At 30.1% G+C, this 25374-nt stretch overlaps 1 protein-coding gene across 1 annotated transcript in view; it reads right to left on the minus strand.

The window, feature by feature from the left end:
• Positions 1–210: 210 nt before the first annotated feature.
• The window catches only part of 5-HT2A (5-hydroxytryptamine receptor 2A), a 211175-nt gene continuing 186011 nt past the window's right edge, over positions 211–25374 (minus strand). The window contains exons 5-7 of the mRNA XM_076413281.1: positions 23893–24087; positions 12479–12775; positions 211–2659 (exon numbers count right to left, since the gene is read on the minus strand). Of these exons, the coding sequence (XP_076269396.1) occupies positions 2455–2659; positions 12479–12775; positions 23893–24087 (697 nt within the window). The 3' untranslated portion in view covers positions 211–2454. The remainder of the gene's footprint in view (positions 2660–12478; positions 12776–23892; positions 24088–25374) is intronic.

The following is a 25374-nucleotide window of genomic DNA, read 5'->3' on the forward strand; positions in this document are numbered from 1 at the left end:
TTTTAACAGTTCATAATGCACTACACCCGTCCCCGTTATATGCACAGCAGTATCTCGTCATGAATATTGCGCATCATTTAGGTAATTTTTTATCATCTACATCAAAATCACCATTTTCGAATTCTTGAAATCAAATCCGACAATTTGGATCAATCAAAATGCGTGCAAGTACCTAATAATTTTAAGAAGAATATCAATGAAACTCGTATGGACTATATTAATACAATTTATTATATACATATATCACAAAACTATAACATACATCTTAAAATGGACACTAAATATATTGCTTAACCAGTGTTTGTTATCATAATTAAATTATCAAATATACAAAAATATCATTAAATATCTTAAGTTCAATTAATATCAGAAAATACAGCGATAATTAGAAATAGCCTTACCTCGATATTATAATACAATTTAGAAATCTGCTTTGTCACATGTATTTGTTTACTAAACAAGTCTATTAGACATTTATTACATTTTAGACATTAATTAATTTGTTACAAAATATATCGGATAAATACGTCTTAAGTTTATATCTAGAATGACATTTAAACGTAAAATAAAATATATCTAATTGGAATTACAGGTACTAATGGTAAAGATATGTTCAACGTCTATGGACATAATTATATTTTATTTTTAAATTATATACTGACTAGTTTTATATTATTAATATGATCATCTAATATGCATAGTGAAGAAAATACAACTTGATTAGCGATCTTCTGTATCTTACAGGCTGGTTTTGGTAATCCAAGCTTTAATCGTATTAGATGGATGGTTTATTGGTGGATGTGAAGTTGGTAAAGTAATCAATATTTTAGATAATACTGAAGAAAATGTAAAATATGTGCCAATATCTGAGCAATTTTCTTGAATAAAAGAAAATGTTGCTAAGATTCCACTCTAAATTAAAGTAATTCAAATCAGATTATTAAAAATAAAAAATGGAGAAGGTTTATAAAATTAATAGAATGACGAAGTAAATAATTATATGATATTTGTAAGTGTAATAATTGAAAATATAAATGAATTATAAAAAATAAGCAAATTTTTTAAAGATTAATATATAGATAACATAGTAAATATCATAAAAAATATTTTGGCTATATTATGAATATAACACTGCAACAAGTAACAAATGACAAAATATAATGAAATATAATCGATTAAAAATATAATTCGGGAATAAGTTTCTCAATGCTCTTTAAAATTCCCATTTTTAGAGCTTGGAAAAATGAGAAAAAATATGTCTGAGCATAGAGACAGTATAGCACATGATTATATTGCTATGTAGCTACAATTTGAAATATATGTACATAGATTGTCCCAAAACTCTTAAAATCTATATCTTAAAACATTATTTAAGTACTACATACATAGTTTATAATAAATATTTAACGTTACTTATTTGTCTAGTTTTAATAATCTAAAAAGCTACCTTATTCTTCTGGTAGAAACTTTGGTCTTACCAAAACGACGTATTTATTATTAAAACATAACAAATACTTCATTATAAATTAATTTTATATGTATGTTGAACCATACGAATTTTAGAAATATCATTTCAGTAAGTTAACATAGTTAAAGGGCTATTCTACCAGGTGTGTCGGTAATTTCTTTCACGTTTTTGATACATATGTAGTTTTACTCTACTGACATTAACCTCAAAACTACACAACTTACGTTTACTCAAAATAACAGCGATATATTTTTTCCTGAAGTTTTGTGCCTGAAAATGTGCATTTTCGGCAGGCAATTACTATTCTCGTTCCATTAAAAAGGCGTTGAAAGTCATCGTTACTGCTCTAGAGACTTACGGCAAGCATGCTCTAACCATAACAATATTTTAAACGTTCTTTCGTCAATTTAAATCTGGTGGTTTAAATGTTCAAGACAAATAACGCCCTCTTAAGCTGAATAAGTTTGAGGATGCAGCAGTGCAAGAGTTATTGAATGAATTGAATGTACGCCAACATCTAACTTTAATCATCTTTTATCTAAAGATGGACAACATATATAGAATAAAATGATCAATACTTTGAATAAATACACATTTACTATCCATTAACATCTTTACTTTAGCGAAAGAAAAGGGAATGAATTACCGACTGACAAGAACCTGGTAATGTAAAGTGTGAAAAAAATGTTTGAATAAAACTGGCAACTGGGTATTAGTTTAGTGTGAATTTCTAAATATAAACACCAAACCAGACCATAGTAGCTTTTTAGTAACTTTTGACATTATGTAATGGAGAAATATATTATATTACATGAACATTTTCGCAATAAAATTTAAATAATAGCTCTACAAATACTTTGCAGTTACAGAAAGACATATATTGTCTATTAATATTGAATTCTTTTATTAATTTACTAAAATATATTATTTAACTTGTATACATTTCATGTTTCAAAATTTCACACAAAAATTTCGATAGAAGTAGCTTAAAAGTCGTGGTCATCGTAGGAGTCCTTTCTCTCGCTCATGAAATTCAACGATGACGTTCTAATAACAAATGAAGAATCTGTAGCGGGTGTTATTAGTGGCGTTCCTGTTAGGCTTATTGCCAATGGTAGAGCAGATGGCGTACACAGGCTGGTTGCCCCTCTGGTTTCCGTTACGGATCGATAACGAACTGGACGAGATAACCTATAAAATTCAGAACAAGTGATTAGTATGCAGTTTTATGACTATGCCGTTGTTTTATTATTTCTTGTTTCGTAGGCTAATGATTTGGTAATAATGAAATATCGATTTTCGAACGTGGATTTAAAGTTTTTTATTACAGTTTGTATTAGGCGTTGAAAAAGTAATTTACGTTTTTAATGTTTAAGTATAAAATGTCATAAAAATTATAATACCAATATAAAAATTGTAACTATAATATTGTAATTATAAAAGTATCTTCAACATAACCTTTAATTCTACAAGTACCATCCGTAAAATATTTAAATTAACGATAATAAGCATAACTGTGTCCTTATAGACATAAATTTTTTTAAAATGCTTCTTAAATACGAGAATCAATTTGTAGCGTAATTTGTCTTGATTCTGCCTTGTGGGAAGTGTAATTGATGATACAAACATTTCTGAGCTGGTAACCTCTCTAACTGTTTCGAAAGTTTGAAGATGCGGTAATGCTTTATGATGACTCAGATCTTAGTTGCAAAAATAGTATAAAAATATCTGATGTTCTTCAATAATTTCTAAAAGGTACAGCCAATGTATTTCAAACTTACATTCTCAATATTCCACAGGTTTGACCACTCATTGGTTAGTGAATGAATTACAATTAATTAGCAAATGTTACTGAAAAGAACAAGATATTGTTGGATTGGCTAAAATATACTACACAACTTGAGATCTTGTTATCTTTATTAATTGACAACTAGTATATTCCATGCCATTTTATCATGACTCCGCATTGGCTTGCTACTATACCAAGAGAAGTACAACAAAGTGACAAAAGGACTATTTCTTTTAGAATCTTAATTTGTTTTTTGTTAGCTGCAATGGCCAATCGTAATTTTGGTTCTTCCTAATTTTATTGGTTGGTCAACTTTAAGATCAAATATTATTTTGCGTTAATCGGGATTATTTTGTCTAACACACAAGTAAATGAAAAGTTTTTCAATTCATCCTGTTTTCTACAGCCGAAGAGCTATTAAAGAAAATTAATTCACGTTTTTAATGTTTAGCTACAAACTTTTATAAGTTTCCTGACATGACTTTGAGTGATCCAAATATTACCATTGGGATTGGAATTTCTTTCGATGTACTAAAAATAACGATAATTAATATCTTAATAGATGATGGAAAATCCTAAAAATAACGTCAGATATTTCCAGCAGTAGTTCGCTTTCGATTTTCTCTACAAGACATTTGATGAAAAAATTTACAGTTTATAGTTTCTGTTTTTTGTTTTTTCCTTCATATATAAATTTCGTCCATTTTTTCTGTCTCTGTTCAGTTTTCTTGCTTCAGCATGAGATTTACTTCTTTACTTCGGTACTTAATATATTAACTTCAGGTTGTATTACCTATAGTTTTCCATATATTGCTTTATAGTGGTTTCTATAACCTTTAATCCCAGTACTATACTGTCCCACAATATTAAAATGCCTTTAGTTATGTTATTATATATTCAACTTGGGTATTTATTTACTTACTTTTTTTAAATATATTTTAAAATCTCCTTTTTACCAACGACGTTTTATGTGGTCTGGACTTACTCTTTAACGTGGGCCCCGTAGTAGGGTCTTCGGCTGGCCTACCGATTGTCCAGTAAGCAACTTAAAGACCATGCCAGAAGTCATCCGGTCTTACCCAGCTTGGTTACTGGCGTGACTCTGATGGTTATTCCTTGTCGGATTTTTACTGTTGCCTATGAAGACATTTACAATTACAATCACAAACATACAGTACAGCCATGCCCCCGCAAGACTTAAACCCGCGGCTATCGCGACAGTAGGTCCGTCCTGGCGCCTTAACCACTGCGCCACCAAACCGGGGTATTTCTTTATTCTGAGTTTAAGATTTTCTGTATGATCACATATGTTCACATCTTCTATGAACTGATATTACTATATTATCCGCAAACAATTTTAAAGACATTTCTATTTTTTGCATAATTTTACATTCTGTATTAGCCCTGTTTGTTCTGTTTATTATTTTTTAAATTATTTTATCCATTTAAATTATTGACTCTTAGTTTCTGCTTGGGTTTCGAATCTGTATGGTCAATATTTATTTGCAACGCGAGCATATGTATTTATCCCCTATGTTTCATAAACTATTCCTACTTCTCTTTGTTCTAATATAACTATTTTTTCCTTACTTTGTCAAATGCCTGTTGCAAACCAATAAATGCTAGGTATATGTATTTTTTGGTGTAGTTGTACTTTTTCCATTATTTCTATATGTTAAGTAGCGTCTTATTTACTAATGTTTATAGACGATTTTCTATTCATTCGTATCATTCTTCATCGCTATGCACAATGCACTAATTCCTCTAATTTTTATATTATATTTTCAATATATATCTTCAATTTTAAATTCTTCTGCGCTCTTACCTAATTTGTTGTTCAGTATATTTTTTCCTATGTTGATTCATGCGAAAAAAGCAATTTCTTTTTCGTCTTCGGTTTTACAACTTAGTTACTATATAAATTATTCGCAGTTTATTTAAAAAATATGCCATAAATAAAAATGGGACAATGTTTTTTTTTTCAAACGCCTATATTATAGAGGAGGTGGTTCTCCTTCGTTATAATTTAGCTATAATACCTTAACTAAGCTCGGGTCTTCATATAAAAATATTATACAGAGAAAAAAGTTGAAAAATTGACGACCCAAGCACACTCATAATGTTAAATGAGGAAATCCCTAATATTCCCATTTGCTCGAAAGGACCCTATAATTCCCACCGGATTAGCATAATTTTACGCATAGCACTCTATCATAAGTCAAAAGCAAATACGTGTCTATTTTAATAAGCGAGTTTCGATTTGAGATATGGACTTTTAACCGAGAGATATTGTTAAATTTTACAGAAGTCAATTTCGATTCTAAAGAAGGATTAGTAGATTTTCTGTTGTTCACCTGTATAATTTCTGAAATACGAACCGTTTAGTACAATAAAAGCTTTTATTTTATTCTAGAAAATATTATATTTTATGGAAAGAAGCAGCGACTATTAAATGGCGAGTACAAAAATTAAATTATTTGTGACTATCTCTTGTATTTTCGTCCACCAGTTTGGCTTTGATCATCTTTGTGAATAGCACTGTTTTTAAAACAATTGATGGTTCCAAATTCCAATAATCCACGGCTGAGGAATTATAGTCTATTCAAAACATTAGTGACGCACGTCCTCAATATGCGTGTATCGAAAGTTGTAAATTCGTTTTACAGTCCGACAATTTTCCTTCTCGTTTTATTCTATTTAAGAAAAGATAGAATGCGGTTAGAGAAGTTAGAACAGGTAACCGAAAGAGCCTGCAAAAGATGTCCGTTTGACAAATGTCTGCAAAATTCTTCAAAATATTAGAATTACGGTTTATAAACCGGTAAATTTTTTTTGGTTGAAAGTATTTTTTTGCACGTTGCAGCTGCACTTAATATTAGTGAACTTCCAGACATTGCTTTTAAAAGAATAATATTTTTAAAAACATATAGCAAAAGAGAGGGATAATTATTAAACCAATATTTATATTTAGATTAGACATGAATATTTCAGAATGGTACATTGGGCCGCTCATGGCGAAATTATAATAAAAATAGTGTAAAGGCAACAAAAGTTGATGGAAAAAGGTAACCGTTGGAAAAACTATCGATTAGGTTTTGTTAGTCATAATAACTATTAATAATTCATTGCATACATATAGTTCTTCGTGATGGAGTGGTTTTATCCCTGGTGTAGAATTAATGTTTTCCTCCAAGTCCAAGGGTGACTACCATGGGGAAATGAACCATAACTTGTTCTTGTAGTAGTTTGAAATCAGCATAAAATCTTGGAAGAACCATCAGTTATCGTTATGTACAATGCACCATATCATAGTACACTGGTGGAGAAGATACCAATAAGTGCACCAAAAAATGGTGCAATTAAGGAATGGTTGATGAAAAAGGAAACAACTAAAGATCAGTTTATAATTAATATACTTTAACTGTAGGAAATTGTGTTAGAGAGTGTGACATCTTTATGAGTATGTGTGATTTTGTCAGAATATACCTGAACGTTTTGTTTGATTTGGTGCGGCAACATTGCGACATTTTGACAGGTCACGTGGGTACACTGCTGTTTTGAATTTATTATAAGTATTTAATACTTTGGTGGTCTTACACTCTGAACTGTGATACTTGTGCCGTGAATCAACGAACTAAAGGGGCTCTCTATGGAATTGTTTACGACTAGAAGCTTCTCAGCACCTTCTATCCTTATTGTGGCCTTACAGCTTCAGTTGCGACAGTTTTACCCGGAATGCTTTGATAATTAAATTGATTGCGGTGAATGAATGAATGATTAAATGGTGGATCAATTGAAAAGAGAATTTATGATCACCCTGGAATTTTTTTTAGAATAATCTTTTTTTGATAATTTCAGCTTGATCATCATGTAATATTTTCATGTTAATTTTATGTTTATTCTCTACTCTGAATCCAAGAGGGATTACTTTAAATGTGCCAAAATAAATTTAAAACAGCTCCATTATATTGCATCAAATATAAAATAAAACAGTATTTCATAAGATTTTTATCACAACAGAAACTTATATAAACTGTAATAAATAACGACACAAATATATTTCGGATATTACTAAACGAAATTACATTTGATAATCTCAAATATCATCAACGAAATTGATGGTAAATTAAAGATAAAGCTTAATTAAGGCCCCAGGGGTAGAACCATAATGGTAATAATCAGATTTACCATTTCCTTTCAACATTATTTTTTAATAGCGAGCCGTATCGATCCCATCGCGACAAAGTCGAAACATTTTTCATGTTTTGGCTAAATAGATTTCTCAATAACTCAATTTTCTCGCAATCAGTTTAGCTGCGATTATAAAAAAAAGCTGGTAGTATTGGCGGTGTGAGTGAGTGGGTGGAGTGAGGGCCTCGCTGTTTTCGTTAATACAGAACGTAAAACCTACTTTTCATACGAGAGTTGTCTTTTATATTTTGAGATTTTGGATAATTTTTAAGTAAGTGTGTAATTTTTATTGTTAATGGATGAGTAGTAGTAGGTCAGGCCATGAATTATAGAACGGAATAAAGGTAAGCGCATTTAATAGGACTTAGAATATATGCCCAGCTATATCCTTAGATGTAGCACAAACCCTCGATAAGGTTTGGTATGAAGGCCTTGTTCATAAAATACAGATAATGATACCAAAACTACACACCGAACTATTAAAATCGTACATTACAACCAAAATATTTAGAGTCAAATAAGAAGAAGCTTACTCTGCAATAAAAGAAGCTAAAGCAGGTGTACTACAAGGAAATATTACGGAGAATATTACGATGGCTAAGTTTGCTAATGTTACTGCGATTATAGCTGTAGGAGATAATAGAAAAGAAGCCCCACGAAAATTGCAACAGGCAAGTGATAATATTGCAAGGGGGTATGAGGAAAGACTCCATTCTCATGAGAATATTGATGTATTGCAGGTACTGGATACCACCAGAACATGATACAGGCTCAAAATTATCAAATCATCTGGTCTTGTGTAGTGTTGTGTAGTGAGGTGCGTATAATAAAAAGTACAGGAATAACATGTTTAAATATTATTTCACCAGAGACTGAGATAATATTGATAATAACAATGTAAGGAATTTTTTAAGTATATAATGCCATCCATTCATTCAGAATTAATGGTTCTTTGAAGCAGGAGCTTTATGAAGGCAAATTCATTCACCTTTTCCTACTTTACTTTCGAAAAAGAAATGAAAATTACTCATTGAACATTGTACAACATTTCTGGTTATGAGTGTATAAGTAAACATCAATGTTATAATTGATTTATTCATTTCCTGGGAAAAGTTGATCACGTACGATAATAATGCTGTTAATAAGACTATTATAGAGATCTGGAGAAGCTCCACAAACAGTTGCAAAGTTCACGTTGATGCTAAATATTCTCTATGGGAGTTGAAACGGAATCGTTCATCAGGAGTTTTTAGAAACTTACTAAAATATTGATTAACTTTCTACTATCAACAACTAACGCTATTGGAGTAGGTTACTGAAACATGACCGGCATTGACCAAAATGGAAAGGTATAGTCTTCCAAAACGGAAAAACTAGAACACATAAATCTATATTGACTCGTCAAATATTTAGAGAGCATGACGGGTATTCTGACACATCTATAATTTATATCCCCGACCTTGCCCCGTCTGATTTTCATTTACTCTGGTCAATTGACTTGAACGTTTAACATTTATTCGGTTAGAATCGTATTGATCATACTTTTTATATATTTGATTTAGAAGTTTAGGTACTGATTCTAGTATACGAATATTTTACGAAGATGAGAGTGATGCCCTGACATTATCGTTCTGTTTTTAGTTCCAGTTTTTTTTATCAGATAAATAATGAACGAACGTTTTCATGATCAATTTGATTAATTAAATTACTCGGAACAACTTTCTCCATCTAAACATCATTACTGACCTAGTGAGCAGATAAAACGGTTCAAATTTTGTTATCATTTCATGTAAATGAGGAAAATTACAAAATCATAACGGCTTTTAAGCAGATTTGTAATTAAAGTTCAACGAGATTAGCGAAGTTTTTGGTTGAAATTTAAATATTTTAAATAAGCAATTATGTTAGGCCCCCACAAACTTTCCTAATTACATAATTCAGTTTCGGCAACAATGGTTTCTTTTTTTTTGCAATTTTGAAAGCCCTAGTAATCTATAAAACAAATACACATAAGTATTCTTATTCAATCAATATTTTTCAATATTAACTAATATACTTATTGGTACTGTAATAAACATAAGATTTAAAATTAACATTTTAAAGCACACATTATTATTAAAATGAATGCAGTTTATCATGGAAATGTTTTATAGAAGATTTATAGCGTTTCCTACTCAGGATTAATTTGGATTGTAATTTATTAAAAAGTCGTGTGAGTTCCCATGCTGAAATATTTTATAAGAACATAATTTAATATAAAAACGAATAGATTTTTCTCAATATATCATATATCGTAAGATAATATAAAAGCATACGATGTCATGTTTCTCTAGAATCTGATGCCATTTATGCTTTTGCATGCTTTTTAGGATTGCTAATCAATAACAATTAAATGATTAAGCAAATAAATTATGAAGGGTAATGGAACAAAAGATTCAGTTGCACATAATCTTTGTCTGCATTGATTCTTTTTGAAAATTCAAGTCATATTATTTATGGTTATATAATAAAGTCAACAGTGTAATTTTTACACGTATGTATGTGAATGAATTCTTCATAAACTGCTGCATCGATTTTTATAAAAAAAATTGTGTATGCATGGGTGGGCACCGAAATGGTTTATATATATATACAATTATATATTAGTAAGTGGTGAAGCCACATGATTCATAGGAACTCTGTTCCAAATTTGGTGTTTTTTGGTTATTTTTGTGTAGTTCCTTAACTGCATATCATTGTTAATCTATAATTATGATGATCTTAGAATACTTTAGAATAGTTTTATTCAAAAGTCAATGTTTCGATAGGGCCTGGCAGATTCACTATTTTCATATGAAAGAGAAATACTGAAGGCACTTTCGTTTAGTGATTTATGTTGTTTTGTAAAGCATTATCACTGTTTCAAAACTGTTTTTCTAACATTTATATTGTAAACTAATGCTTCTCCATGATTGAACATTTTCTTTCTAATATATATCATATTCTTTTGGTCACTTATAAAGGGTGTTATTTGAAATATTACTTACAATGGATCATGCAAGCATGAAGGATCAACAGCCAATGTCAACAAGCATATTATCAGCTGGCAACACAACTATAAAATATTACTATTTGTGCTATGACGTGAAGCGATATTATATGGACTTTTCAAAGGAAAAAAAATTCGTTAATCAAGGAGCAGCTAATGCAAGCAGCCTCATTTCATTTCAACACCAACCTACTTTTATTGAAAAGTTCTGTGTCTATATATAACCACCTACAACGCATATTTAATTAAAACATTATTTTCTGCATTTCCTGAATATAATTAATTAGAAGCAAATGGTATGTCTTTTAATAATGTTGACAATAATACCAAAAGGGATTATGAATCGTATATATTGAACAAAAGGGACCAAAACAACTGAAGGGTTTCTGCCGTTATATTGTTTTCTAAAAATCAATATATTGCTTGATTATCTTCAATGTATTTTAAATGTTTACATCTACATCAAATAATATTAGCCATTATGCTGAATTAATGGAAATTTGCTTCAGATTGCTGGAAAGTCATCAAACTATGAATGGATTAACTTGAAGTTTATTTGTTTCCGATGCAACATTATGCCAAATACATTGTAGCATAATTTATTGATTTTCGAAAGTTTTTATACTTTTTATCTGTCGAATGTTAACAATTCGAATCTAAAAGTTTCTTGTCCGATCAGTAAAGTTACTTTTACGTTATAAAAACCATAAGATATAATTAGCAGAAACAATATGTGCTAAGAAAAATATTACCAACTTCGTATTACCACAATTTGGGGAATTTGATAAATTGGCATTGGTAACTTTGCATATAGAGTTAATAATTTATATAATATATATAATTCGAGCCGAGAAACACCCAGACCACTTTTTTAACAGTTCGTTAAAATTGCCCTATAAAAGCATTTGATTGGGTCATTTCTATAATGCGATTGTTTGTATCTATGACTTGCTTTAGTCTGTTTATGAGACCATTTTTGTGTGACTGATATAGAGTGCCTTCAGCATTAAATGACTTAGTTATAATCAATATTTTTTGTGTTTGCACATTCAGTCTCAAAAGTGTTATGTCTAAAATGAAATAAAATGAAAAAATGGTCAGTAATGGAGTTTCTCGATACTGCCACAGGAAAATCAACTATCAAGGATTGGTATGCTAAGTTTAGACGTGCTGAAATGAGCACCGAAGGCGGTGAATGCAGTGGACACCCAAAAAAGGTTGTTACCGACGAAAACTTTTGAAAAATACACAAAATGATTTTGACTTACCATAAATTGAAATTGAATGAAATATCAGATACTCTAAAGATATTAACTGAACGTGTACATCATATTATTAACGAATATTTGGGTATCAGAAAGCTGTCTGCAAAGTGGGTGCCGTGCGAGCTCACTTTTGACCAAAAACAACGACGAGTTGATGATTTGGCGCAGTGTTTGAAGATCATAAAGTGTAACTGACAATGGATCAAACCTGGCTCCATTATTTCATTCTGAAGTCCAATCGACGGTCAACCGCGTGGACTACACACGATGAATCCGCTCCAAAGCGCGAGAAAACGCAATAGTCGACTGGTAAAGTTATAGCGGTTTTATATTTTGGGATGCATATGGAATAATTTTCATTGACTACCTTGAAAACGGTCGCATTTCAATATAAAAAACTGCTGTTTCACCAAGGCAATGCACCGTGTCACAAGTCAGTGAAAACGATGGCAAAAATAAATGCATTGCCTCCATCCATGATTTTTTTAGTTATGTTGAATAAAAATACTAATTTTGCCAAGAAAATGTGTTTTACTATAGTAGGCCGGGGACTTTTTAATTAGCCTGTTATTACTTACTCGTTAAGTTAATACTCTATATACTACTCAATGATGTATAATATGTTAAAAACGTATATTTATTTTCGATACAACATTGTACGAAATACGGGCCAGGTGTAATACGAATTAATATACCGTAATAATTAACGTGTAAGTAGCTTAAACTTAGTTACGTACCTTTGACACCGACAAAGCAGTAATCGAATGAAAGCCGTCCGGAAGGTCTTGTTGAATATCGTGTAAATGATCGGATTTATGGTGGAACTAACGTAGCCCAGCCACAGACACGTCACCACGACATGCTGGGGGACGTCGCAGTCCGGGCAGGCGGCGAAGATGATGTTTAAAACGAAGAACGGCGACCAGCACAGCACGAAAGTGAAAAATACTAATCCCAGCACTTTTGACGCCTTCTGTTCCGTCGCCACGGAATTCGAGGCAAACGTTTTTCTCTTTACTTTTCCGGCTAGCAACCTGAAACAGAGAAGGAAAAAAATGAATGGGGCGTGTTTTATTGAACGTCACTGTTTTTGCAGCCAAATTTAGTATAACAGAAAAATATCGCAACAAACGAGGCGAATAAAAGCTCGGTATATATGTAGAAAAAAATCAATTGCCATTTACAGCTGGCGGGAGTTACGGGGATTTTCAATGGTATCATATTATTTCATTGATATTTTCCTTGAAACGAAATATTATCAGGATGTATTGATTTTTTAGTTCATCTATAGGGTGTATAAATAAATGTTGACGGTATTTTAATGCTTTGGTAAAATACATTCATAAAAATAGCAACAACTAGTATATTTTATAGAAACGATCGTCCAAGCAAGAGCTCACCTGTTTGAAGTAAGTACAGGAAGTTACAGCAGATAGATTTGTATAACGAATTTTATATTAAAATTACTGGAAATATTTATGTCAGTATGTATTTCCAAATTTAACACTTTATCCAAACGTTATCCTAGCGACAAACCTTGGTTTTTAATTGAAAAACCTTATTTTGGCAGCATTGCAGTATTAGTTGGTGTTGATGACCTATCTCCATATTTGCACACTCTAAGTCCAAATAAGCTTTATCACTAATTTATGAATTATCTTTGATATAAGGTAAAGAAAACACTCTTTTTTTGTCCAATTTGATGCCAGTCTGCCATCGAAGTGAATGCCGAGGTATTTCTTTGATTCTGCTTGAGGAATTGGATATGATTCAAGTGATATCGTTAGGTATCTGTTTTGCCGCAACGCAAAATCGACAGATTCACGATCTATTTCGATCTATTAACCGGTATATTTCAATCTCTGGTCTATTTGTAGACTGTGTTTGTCTGCTATTTTTATTATTGTCCCAAGAGACTACCCTGTGAAGCTGTATCCAAAATTATGATTTTTAAGAATCGTCTTCATCGTCTTCAGCGAGATTCATTCTAGCCCGTTATTATCGACGAGATCAACTCTTGGTCCGCATGACTACCCGCTGGTTTAAGGGCGTTTATGCGTGATTCTGAAACTATCAAAATGAATAACTTTTTAGCTATGAATTTTTATTATACACACTCGTGATATAGTTGTTTTGTTCTATTGCACCTATTATTATCATATTATCCTATTGCTCATACAAGCTTTAGAAGCAAATTTATATATTATATCGCATATATTTGGGGTGATTTATCACATGTAAGTAATATAATAAAAACCTTACTGTGGAAGCAATAGTTATAATAAACAAATAGTGTAATTTACTATCATTAATTTATTTAATACTTCGGTAAACTTATTCTGAAAATCATCATACATATTTTCAAAACCTTAGATTTTGTGTTATTAATTTGTTTTTCAACATACATGTTTACCCTTAAGTAACCTTACCTGTAATTATACTTATTTTCCAATGCGTAATACTATGTAAACTAGGTTTAGTTCGTCCTTCTGAAGTAAAAGTTTACAAAATACTAAACATCTTTTGAAATCTTCCAAGAGATCTTAACAATAAAAGAGAACTATTAAATAACTGAAACAACAGCTGTAACAACTGATTGAACTACTAAAGAAGGTAAATAAACATCATGAAATTAAACAAATATAATGCTTTTTGAGAATGTTTTGATAATGTTTATCTGATAAATATCAACAGAGAGATAAATATCAACTAATACTGCAAACCACCACTTCTCAGCTTTATCGCAGAGTCCATTTTTTCAATATTTTCAACGATTCCATTTGTAAAGAAGATTAACAATATAATTGACATAAACATCAAATATAAACAAATACAAAATAAACAAAAATAAGGAAACAAACCAACTTAGTTTTGCAGTCCGTCGAGATATCTTGAGATATCTTATAATTCAATTTGGTTAAATGTATACGTATATATATATATATATATATATATATATATATATATATATATATATATATATATATATATATATATATATATAATTATTTTAACCTAATAATATTTTTATCAGGTGAATATCAGGTGTGATAAGATTTTCCTATCAAATCCAGAGGGCTATGTTCAGACTTATTTATGCTGCCTTAAAGATAGACTTATTATATATAGAGAAAAACAGACTTATTTATGCTGAGAAAGATATTTATATTCTATTGCATCTATTACATGTAGTCTTATCTTGTAGCATAATTCTGTTGAAAATTTGTAACTGAAATAGTTTCTAAGCTAAAGTATTTATTATTTAATCTTTATTATTTCACTAATAGACAATTCATTGTACCAAAAAATACCATTTTCTTCTGTCTTAAACCATATTATCTAGGACATCAACCAGATACTTCATTCGATTACCATTATCATAGCTTATTTGTGAGTTATAGACGCTTGTGGCCCTTAATAAATAATATTTAGGTGTATATATTAAAGGCAAAACAGCGCATCATATTATGTCATAAGCACAAGATACAGTTCTATGAGGATTCCTAAATGCGAGCTTCTTACACATGTCGACTACTACTGTATTCCAAACATTTTTTTATTCTTAATATCTATCACCACGCCCTTGTGTTTCGATATAATACCTTTTTATATTATTTTATTTTCAGTACATATTACTTGACATAATTATCATGTCTATGAAACACGTTTCTTCTTTGGGGAATTTTCTCATATGTCTGTGACACTTGTATTCTCTAACTAATGCATGTTCTTCAGCACGTGTACACGTTTCATCGACACGAGATAAACTGATATTTTCCTCACGTCCGCTCAATTTACTTTCATAGCCAACATAAGTATCCATAATATATAACGTTGTATGTATATTGTTGAAATTTTACATTATAGTGGATTTTATTGAACAGTATGAGCTGGACGATGTGTAAAACGTAAAATTAATTAAAAAAATAGTTTTAAGAAAACACAATTTACAAAAACTGAATTAGATTTCACGCCATATTTACTAAATATCGGGCAAAAGTTAATACGAAAATGTTTTGCACATGCCAGTTAACTTTGATTTAATTCAAACTCGAAACTGCATAAAGTTAAAAAAAATCTTAAATCGGAATAATCGGAAAATCTTATTTTCCGAGTTTAGAACTAGATGCAAATTAACTTTGTGTATCTACGTGTTTGTAATATTTGTGCTCGTTCTTAGATTGTGGAATATATAGTTTATATTGTATTATAGTAACAGATATTATTTTGTTAGTAGTGAATTAAGAATTTTAAATTGTTTTTATTGGTAATTTATTTATATATACGGATTAGGTTAGATATGAAAATTTTGAATTTTAGTACGTATGTAAGTATATGTTTTTTATACGTACTTTCTTAATATATAATTTAATACAGTTTAATATTTTCAGCTCATATTTATTTGACCATTATATTATGATTATCAGATGAAGAATAAAAATTGTTTTCTTGATACAAGTGATGCACCTAGATCTGCATCAAATGTTCTTGATATGTTTTTGGACATGTTAACAAAAATCGGTAGATTTTTTAGGTGTTCATAGACCGGTAGATGTGGTATCAAAAAACAGGTAGAAAACCTAACCCCAAATTTGAACTACAGTGTTATTAAAAATATATAATATATCAACCATATGATATAGTGATTTTGATGTTATATTTACCAACTGAAAAAATTCTTTTCTGTCGATTTTGATTTGAGGTTTTATACGTGTTAGTTTTTTATGCTTTTGTGTATAATTTTAAGGAAATTTCTTATCACGGCGTCATTTTTATAGTATCTAAGTTAAAATGGTTTGTTTAAATGCAAAATGAGAACAAATGTGTTTGCTTCTAGGATGTGATTGTTTATTGGCCGAATAATTCTCTACTGCAAAAATGGTTTTTGAATATTACCTATGATGAACTTAAAGGAACGTTTTATGAGCTCTTAAATTAAGCTTTCGAACAGGAAGGTTTGATCTCTGCATTTAAGGCTAGGTTATCACGGATTCAAATGGGGAAGATCATTACTTAAAGAAGCTTGATTGATAATTGAATTTAAATAAATCACATTTATATAATGACAAATCTTTCATCTTAAGCAGTCGAAAAGGAAAATATGGTTATAAGCTGATTATTGTTGTATCAACAAACGAAAAACAAAACAATAAGATGAATTTTCGAATATAATTATAAGATTAATTTTTTTCTCAAAGGAAATAAATTGTGTATTGTCCATTTATATGTTACTAAAAATCTCTTAGCGCTTTGATTGTGTTTATGTATGTACTTGGGACTTCGAGTTTTTATGTACGAAAGCATAATATCACAAAGAGAAAAACAATTTTTCAATATTTTTTAAAAATTGTTTGATGTGCAGATACATATAATTAACAATAAGTATTTTTTCAAAAATAGTTATTAAGTTTCTTTTATTGATAAAAAATATTTACTCTAAGATCTAGCAACGCTTTTTAGAGAGGATATCAGATTAGCTGATGTTTTGTCATATCATCTCTTTCAGTGTCTCGGGTTTCGGTCAGCACCCTGTACACATTAATTAATTAATAATAATCGAGTATTTTATCTGTACAGGTATGATGCGCACTGATAAACGCAACGCCTGCCGCCAGCCAGATGGGCCGGTTGCTGGCCGAGAGAGTTAAACAGATCAATTGTCACAAAATTAGCTTTCATTTAGCTGACATTCTTGTTTTTTGTACGTTCGCTACGCTAGCTCCTGTTCTATTAAACATTACTTTCAACCCGTGATAATAATTGTTGTTCGTTATTTTTGACAATGGCAGTAGTTTGACAAATATCAAATGTCACGTAAATTACGACATACCTATGTTGTACAGCGTTACTTTAAAATAGCTAAGTTAAACATATGCTCAAGCCTAACTGAAATAATTAATAATATTAAATTTTCAACTCTTAACCGCAACGTTATTACATATCTGAGGGAATTCCACTTTCCAGCCACTCCCTTTGAAGTGCATGACGAAATTTAAATTGGCAAATAGCACTCTAGATCCTGTGGCGAAAGTTGGAAGCATACCGTCAGTGTAGTACGTTAACGCTCATAAACTCGTTAATAATAAAGAGTCTCGCCGTGAAATCCGAAAAGGTATTTAGTCGCTCCATAATAACAACTGCAACAATTATTCGTCTTTGTACGGGGCTGCTGAAGGCAGTGTCAGTTGCACTCTGTTTTGTCAGCGATATTATATAACTTCCAAGTGTATTCACAATATATTTCGTATAGATACGTTATTTAATTGTAAATAAATGTAACGAGTAGTATATTTTTCACGAAGAACACTGAACTATTGAAGCAGAGTTATTTTCAATATATCTAACATATGTAAATAGTAAATAGTTATGCGCGGTTGAAGAAAAATATTAAAATATGTAGAGGTTTAATCGCATCTCTATTTTCTCCGTGAAGTTTTCACCACCGTCAATTTTAAATTAATAAAAAATTAAAACACCCTTTACTAATTTATCTTAATTACTTCTCGAAATTCAAAAGTTAATGAAGAATAATAGATTCTAATTTAAAAATAATGATACGTAAAATCTAATTAAATTTTTAAGAATTGTGGGATAAACCCGTATACCAATAGAGAAGGGCAGGTTAGCTAAAGTATTATATTCTTAATATTTATCATTAATATTGATACTCGTATTTATAGGTAACAACTTTTAATAAATATTATTTTACATAATTATAGTGTCTATGATACACATTTATTCTTTTAGAATATTTCGCTTGTCTGTGATAGTTGTATTATTTAACTAGTAATTGGTCCTCAAAATGTTTATACGTATTATCGACAGGGGATAAACTTCTTTTGCCCTTATGTCTACTAAATTTACTTTCATTGCTAACATGAGAATCCATAATGATGTATAATGTATTGCATATTGCAGTTAGTAACATTCGTCTTAATATCAGGCAATATGTTCCTTGTCATTTTACTCTAGTCAAAAAGAGACACAATGCTGTCTGATGTGTCCTAACATGAAACCCATTCAGCATACAAAAGTTGCCCAGTTGTCAAATATCTGCAAACATTTTCAAGATATTCCCGATAATAATTACAGCTTATAAATCGGCGAACGTTTTTTTAGTGATATACGTGTTTATTATAAATTTCAAATCGTTGCTTATTTTTAATCTGATTGGCCGATGGCAATAAATAGTCAGTCAGAAACAAATCACGTATCTAAGTCAATAACTTCGAACAGGAATGGAGGTCCCTTCTTACCAGTAAAATCTTTAGAGAATTAAGTATTGATAATAATATATTTTAAGTTAATAAATGTTTTATTGGAATACATTTTTATTTTATTGCAGCTGCCCTGAATATAGTAGAATATAGTACTGATATCCCAAAAAAGAAAAGAATGTAATGTGGGGTTCACCGAAAATAATGTTAGTTCCATTCGCGATTAAACTTATGAAGTGTATAAAAATAGTGTGTACCTTTTTCAATATATACAATTATTTCAAAGATAATTGTTAGTCTTGAAAATGTTTATAAAAAATTTAGGGATATGCAACACTTTCAGGAGTGTGAGACATCCTTTCATACACCATTGTTGTTGTATAGTTAGTTGTAGTTTAAATCCTTGGTTAATATATGAATTGTATGCATTATAATGTTGAAATAAATTATAATTTATAATAAATGGGTTTCATTATTTCATTTATATTAGAATGTTGATCAAAATAAAATGTGATCAAGTTAAAATGTGTTGCAAAATAATTCAAACAGTACTCATTTGACAGCAAAATAACAACAGCTGAGTTAATATTTGGAACAATTTCACGTCTTATTTCTAATATATCGGGTAGAAGTTAATAAGGAGATTCTACTTTTATTTCTAATTAACTTTCTCTAAAATACCTTCCGCATAATTTGGAAACTTTGTATTTCGGTTTGGTGGCTGCAGTTAAACGTGAAGTTAATAATTAAATTGACACATATTTTAATAATTTTTCTGAATGGAGTGTGATTTACAAACAAAGTAACTTAAGATAACACTTAACTTGTATCAATTTGGTTTGCTCAGATGTCTGTTGTATTTCGTTTATAACCCCAATTCTGCAAAGCTCGATTAGACTCACTGTGAGACGTCCTTTCTATCAAACAATCATTATTCAAAATGTGTTTAAATTGAAGTCATTAGGGTTCGAATAATTAGTTCTGAATGTATTGGAAGTTCGAGTTATTCTATATATATAGGGACCAAAAAGTAATAAATTATCATTTAAATCAATCATTGTAGCATCAGTCATGTCTATAAATTAAGCTAAAGTTAATAGGTGAAATTATGATACAATTTCATCGTTTATATATATTTATAGTATTTTCGCGGAAATTTGAAGTAATTTTAATAATGAGTTTTTAATAACAATATTTGTTACTAAGTTTAGTTAATTTTTTCATAAGAATAAAGTTTTATGTTATCATAGAAATGTCACATTATCTTTATGAAGAACTGTATTTGTACACATTTTACTGAGATATAATTTTGAGAAAAGAGTTGCTACATAAATTTATAGTATTCGTAAGAAAGCTTATGGGAATTTGCTATATATATAACTGTCTGTACAAATTAATTTCGACGCATTAAAAATAGATTTAAATTGCTGTTTATATGTATATTATGATTTAAATAAATTGTAAAGTTCGTTCACTAGCTGTCGTCGAAACCAAAATGTATGAAAAATAACTAAAAACTTTTCACGTTTATAATAATACATTGAAATAAACATTGAAAATATATCACCCCTGATAATAGCAAATGCTACAATACTAAATGCCTAATAACCTAAAAATATCACATTGAAAGTATAGACTTGAGGGTTATAGAGTACTTACAAATACCCGTCCATATGCAAAAGCATAGTGTGTCATTTTTTTCTATATACCGTTAAAAATTATGTCAACTCAATATAATTATTTCATTATTTTTTGTTAATAACGTATACATGTTTCCGAAAATAAATATAATTGGATTAACGACAAAAAGTTCTATTGGTCAACGAATTAATTTAAGAAATAGACGTAGGCTTAGTTAAAAAATGAATTTACGAAAGTAAAATTTAATTGATTTTTTTCCTAAGCCTAATATAACAATATTTAAGCCATTGATCGACCACTTTTAATATAAAAACCAAAAAATTATAAACGTATCTATATCTCTTTATATATATCTGCTTAAAAAATATATCTCTGTGTCGTCAAACTCCGACATAACTTTTTATTACTGCAATGAATTGTTCTCCTTTCTTTGAGCGCTTATATTAAAATTTAAAATCCACACAAAACATATTTTGCTGCGTTCTGTTCCGTCATTCAATTTAGTTTATAGAACGCTTATAAAATTCATGATATCAAATGCGTCGCATAAGGCAATTGCAATATATGAACAAGAATTTGATATTTATTAAAAAAAAACAGGGATATATTCGAAATACGTTCGATAAATAAATGTTGTGTTCCATAAATTGAAAAGTGCAGGCAAAAATTCGTAACCAGTGGATAAACAACACGTTTAAATATTCCTTAAAAGCATTAAAATTAGATTTGAATGTATAATGAATGGGACTGTGGTTAAAGTGGATAATTGCGAATCAAGATAAGAGGCAGTGAAACTCTAAAATTGTGTATATGGTAGCAAATGACAACATATGGTTTTGTAACTGCGAGATTGGCCTATGGGATTCCTTGCCGTTTGTCAGTTTTTTAAGCATAATTATTTCATTCAGCCAAAAACAACAATAATAGTTGTGGTATAATTTCATATAATAGGTCAATTGAAAAGTCCCCGGCCTGGCACATAGATGGCGCTACTAAAATTAAATCCATATGCTTTTTAGTTAGCCCTAACTCTCAAAAGATGCGTATATAAATTTGACAGCTGCCGGATCATTAGTTTGTGAATTATATCATTTTGTGTGAAGTAAATTTTGTTATTGTGAAAAAATAGAAAAAATGCTAAGCTTAGACGTGGTGAAATGATCACCGAAGACGGTGAACGCAGTGGACGCCCAAAGCGGGTTGTTACATATAAAAACATTTAAAAAATCATATAAAAATGATTTTGAATGACCTTAAGTTTAAATTTAGTGAAATAGGAGACAGTATAAGGATATCAACTGAACATGTACATGATATCATTCACGAATATTTGAGTATGAGAAAACTCTGTGCAAAATGGGTGACAAGGTTATGGCGTTTGTATTTTGGGATGCGCATGGAATAATTTTCATTGACTGCCTTGATAAAAGAAGGACCATCAACAGCGACTATTACATAGTGTTTTTGGACCGTTTGAAGAACCAAATCGCTGAAAAACGGCTGATTTTGAAGAAAAAGAAGGTGCTGCTTCACCAAGACAATCCAACGTATCACAATTCAGTGAAAATGATGGCAAAAATCTATGAGTTGGCCTTCGAGCTGCTTCCTCATCCCGCGTATTCTCCAGATCTGGCCCCCAGCGACTATTTCCTGTTCTCAGATCTCAAAAGAATGCTCCCTGGGAAGACATTTTCGTCGGATGAAGAGGCCGAAACTGTGGCCTATTTTGAAGCAAAAGACAAATCGTACTACAAAAATGGTATGGTGGTATTGGTATTTACCCTTGAAGAGAATTATGTTGAATAAAAGAAATTAATTTTGTAAAAAAGAATATATTTTAATATGGCAGGCCGGGGACTTTTCAATTGATCTGTTATGTTAAATCAATGTGTCCGATGAATACTGAAATGAAAGCTGTCAGAACTATTAAAGTCTACTTTTTAATGTTAATTCTGTGTTTTCTTCATATAAATATTGATACGAATTCTGTCCTATATATTTGTATTGTAAAGAGTCTAATATATATATATACAATATACAGTAGTTAATTATTATTAGTGGTAAGTACCATACATATTATTACTGCACGAATAAAATCTAAATATCAACTAATCAAATATAAACAGCCGTGTAGGATTGAACAATTCGGGTGAAAGGTTGATTTGTGGGGTTTGTGTTAAATTAAGCGAGACTAGTTGAGTAAACAGCGATAGCTCCGAAACTCTAACTGGAAATTAATTGAGATTAATAACGGCGTAGTACCGGGAAAGGGCTAATGTCTAGTAAAAAATACGCCCCGAACAGAAATTACCAATTATATAGTTGACACTTTACTTAGTCACTTAAAAAACACAGGGTTGATAAAAAAGCAATTTCGGTCTGCTCGCGTGTTATAAAATTGGTTTTTTATAGTTTTTATTTTTTAAGTTTTAATTGATTTAGTCTTCCTCATTGTGTTTCAAGGAAAACAGTAATATTTTAAAATATATCTTGATTACAATAAATAGTTCCTTTTTTGTTATCTTCTAGAGTCCCCATTTATCAAGTGGGGTTTATCTGGACTGGACCTATATATAACTGGAGATCATGTCAGAAAATATCCGGTCTTACCCAGCCTGCTTACTGGCATATATAGGATCGCCAGCCTAAAATGTTTAGTTTTGACATGAAGATCACTAGAATATCATGAAAGATTCCAAGCCAGCAGAATCACCAGACCTCAGTATAATTGAACCGTTAAGAGGTATCTTTTAAAACAGATATTGAGGAATAGATTTCCATCTCTAACTTCGCTGAAGCAATTCACAAATATTTTGGTACAAGAATGGAACAACCTTTCATAGGGAATAGATACTCCACGAAACTATTGAGCGAAATATTACAGCTGCTGTCTCGTAATGAGCTACCATTCTCTATTATTATGAGTTATTAACACTAGTTAATAATAGTAGTTAGTAGTGAATAATAATTAATATAATTACGAGTTATTAATAAATAACTATTACGAATATGTAAGGGGTTCATGTTATTTTGTCAATTCCCTGTATATCATAAAATACAAAAATGCCAATTTAACACATTAATAATGTTAATTGAAGATTGATTTGATTGTCGAAGTTGAAGGAATATAAGTTAAGCGTAGTGAAGAGTAGGATAATAAGCAATAATAAGTTAAATCTGTAATAAATTATTGATATTTTACTTTTGAATTGGCTTTATTATAATATCAACAATAGTAGAACTATAAAACTTTAACCTAATCTAGTTTATTATACTAATAAAGAGAAATTTACCTGAAATTCGTCAGATTGGAAGTTGTATGGTTTAGTTGTAACTTTAGCGACTTTAACCTGCAGTTTCTGGCTTCCCGCGCTATGTTCTCCGGCGTCTGTGTACCTTGATCTCTTCTGGCTGAAGTTACGTTTCCATTACCACCATTGGCGAAAGACATCTGACTATGCGAGTTGGCAAGTCTTATATTTGAGCTTCTGTAATTGATAAAGTTTTATAATTAGATGCAGCGTCTGGAGTCACGCATATTCGATAACACGCCAAGGCTTTCGCGGAGAATACCGAGATCTTTATCTTTATTTATTGTGTTTTCTGAGATATAGATTTGTTAGTAATAGTGATTGATGTCTAGGGCCGAAATACAATCACAATTTATTGAGTTTCACTCACAACATAGAAAAAGGAATACATTAATAACGATATATTATTAAAACGTGCTTTTACAGTACTTTTAATATAAAATGAGAAATGTATTTGATATATAACACTAAATTAATAAATGTCTGTATATTAAAACATATTAAAATAACTATCTCAAGCACTAACATTTACTGATCTTCTTAAATGGCATGTAATTAAATCTAATTGTAGTTAAATTTCAAAAGTCAACATAGCATTGATGAGTAAATTACTACACCACTGAATATTATAACACAGTATCACAAGTAAGATTATTTTCAGAACTATAACAACTTCAGAGCGTCAAATAAAAATATACATGATCTATCTTTACATTTATATTATAAATATAAATATGGAATAAGATATGAAGTAATACTTGTTTGTTTATTAAAACAATAACGAGCACAAATAGGTAATGTACTTTATGCAATTTGGAAATATATATTAAAGGAATGTATATAACATTTATCAAATTAACTATTCGTTTTTTAATATTTAGGTCTATAATATAATAAAATGTCATATAGTTATATTTCCTATTAAACGAATCGTTGGTATTTGTGAATTCTTTAATATGTTTAGTAATTTACTGTTAATAATTCATAATTCCTCATATGTGTCCCATCTATGAAAATTATGTAGTTAGTTTGATTTCAACTGCTGCATATTTTTCACTAGTTCATTTTAATATTCATACAGTCTATCTTTTAGGCATATTTCTCATTTAAAATATATATCGGAAAAAGCTGATTAAAAAAATATTTTTTTACCTAAATTTTTAAATCAAATTGCATCGTTCTTTACTTAATTATTCCACTCCTTGACCTCATCGCTCATCTTTCATTTGCCATCTATGGATTTCCTTTAACTCACCAGCATATGAAGAATTGAAATTCTATGAAGCTATTTTATAAATATTAGTAATATCTGCAACATTTATTTTAACACTTGATGCACAAATTAATGTATTTTTACCTGCAATATTCGGTTAGTGCTTTGTTAAAAAATTTCTGAAATGAACTTGAAGTTAATACGACTAAAATTTACAGAAGAATCATAATAATCTTTAGAATTATTCCTAG

The sequence above is a fragment of the Rhynchophorus ferrugineus genome, unplaced genomic scaffold (assembly GCF_030347505.1).
Source record: "Rhynchophorus ferrugineus isolate W39M unplaced genomic scaffold, kcgeb_rfMv2 rfM9, whole genome shotgun sequence".
Taxonomy (NCBI): Eukaryota; Metazoa; Arthropoda; class Insecta; order Coleoptera; family Curculionidae; genus Rhynchophorus; species Rhynchophorus ferrugineus.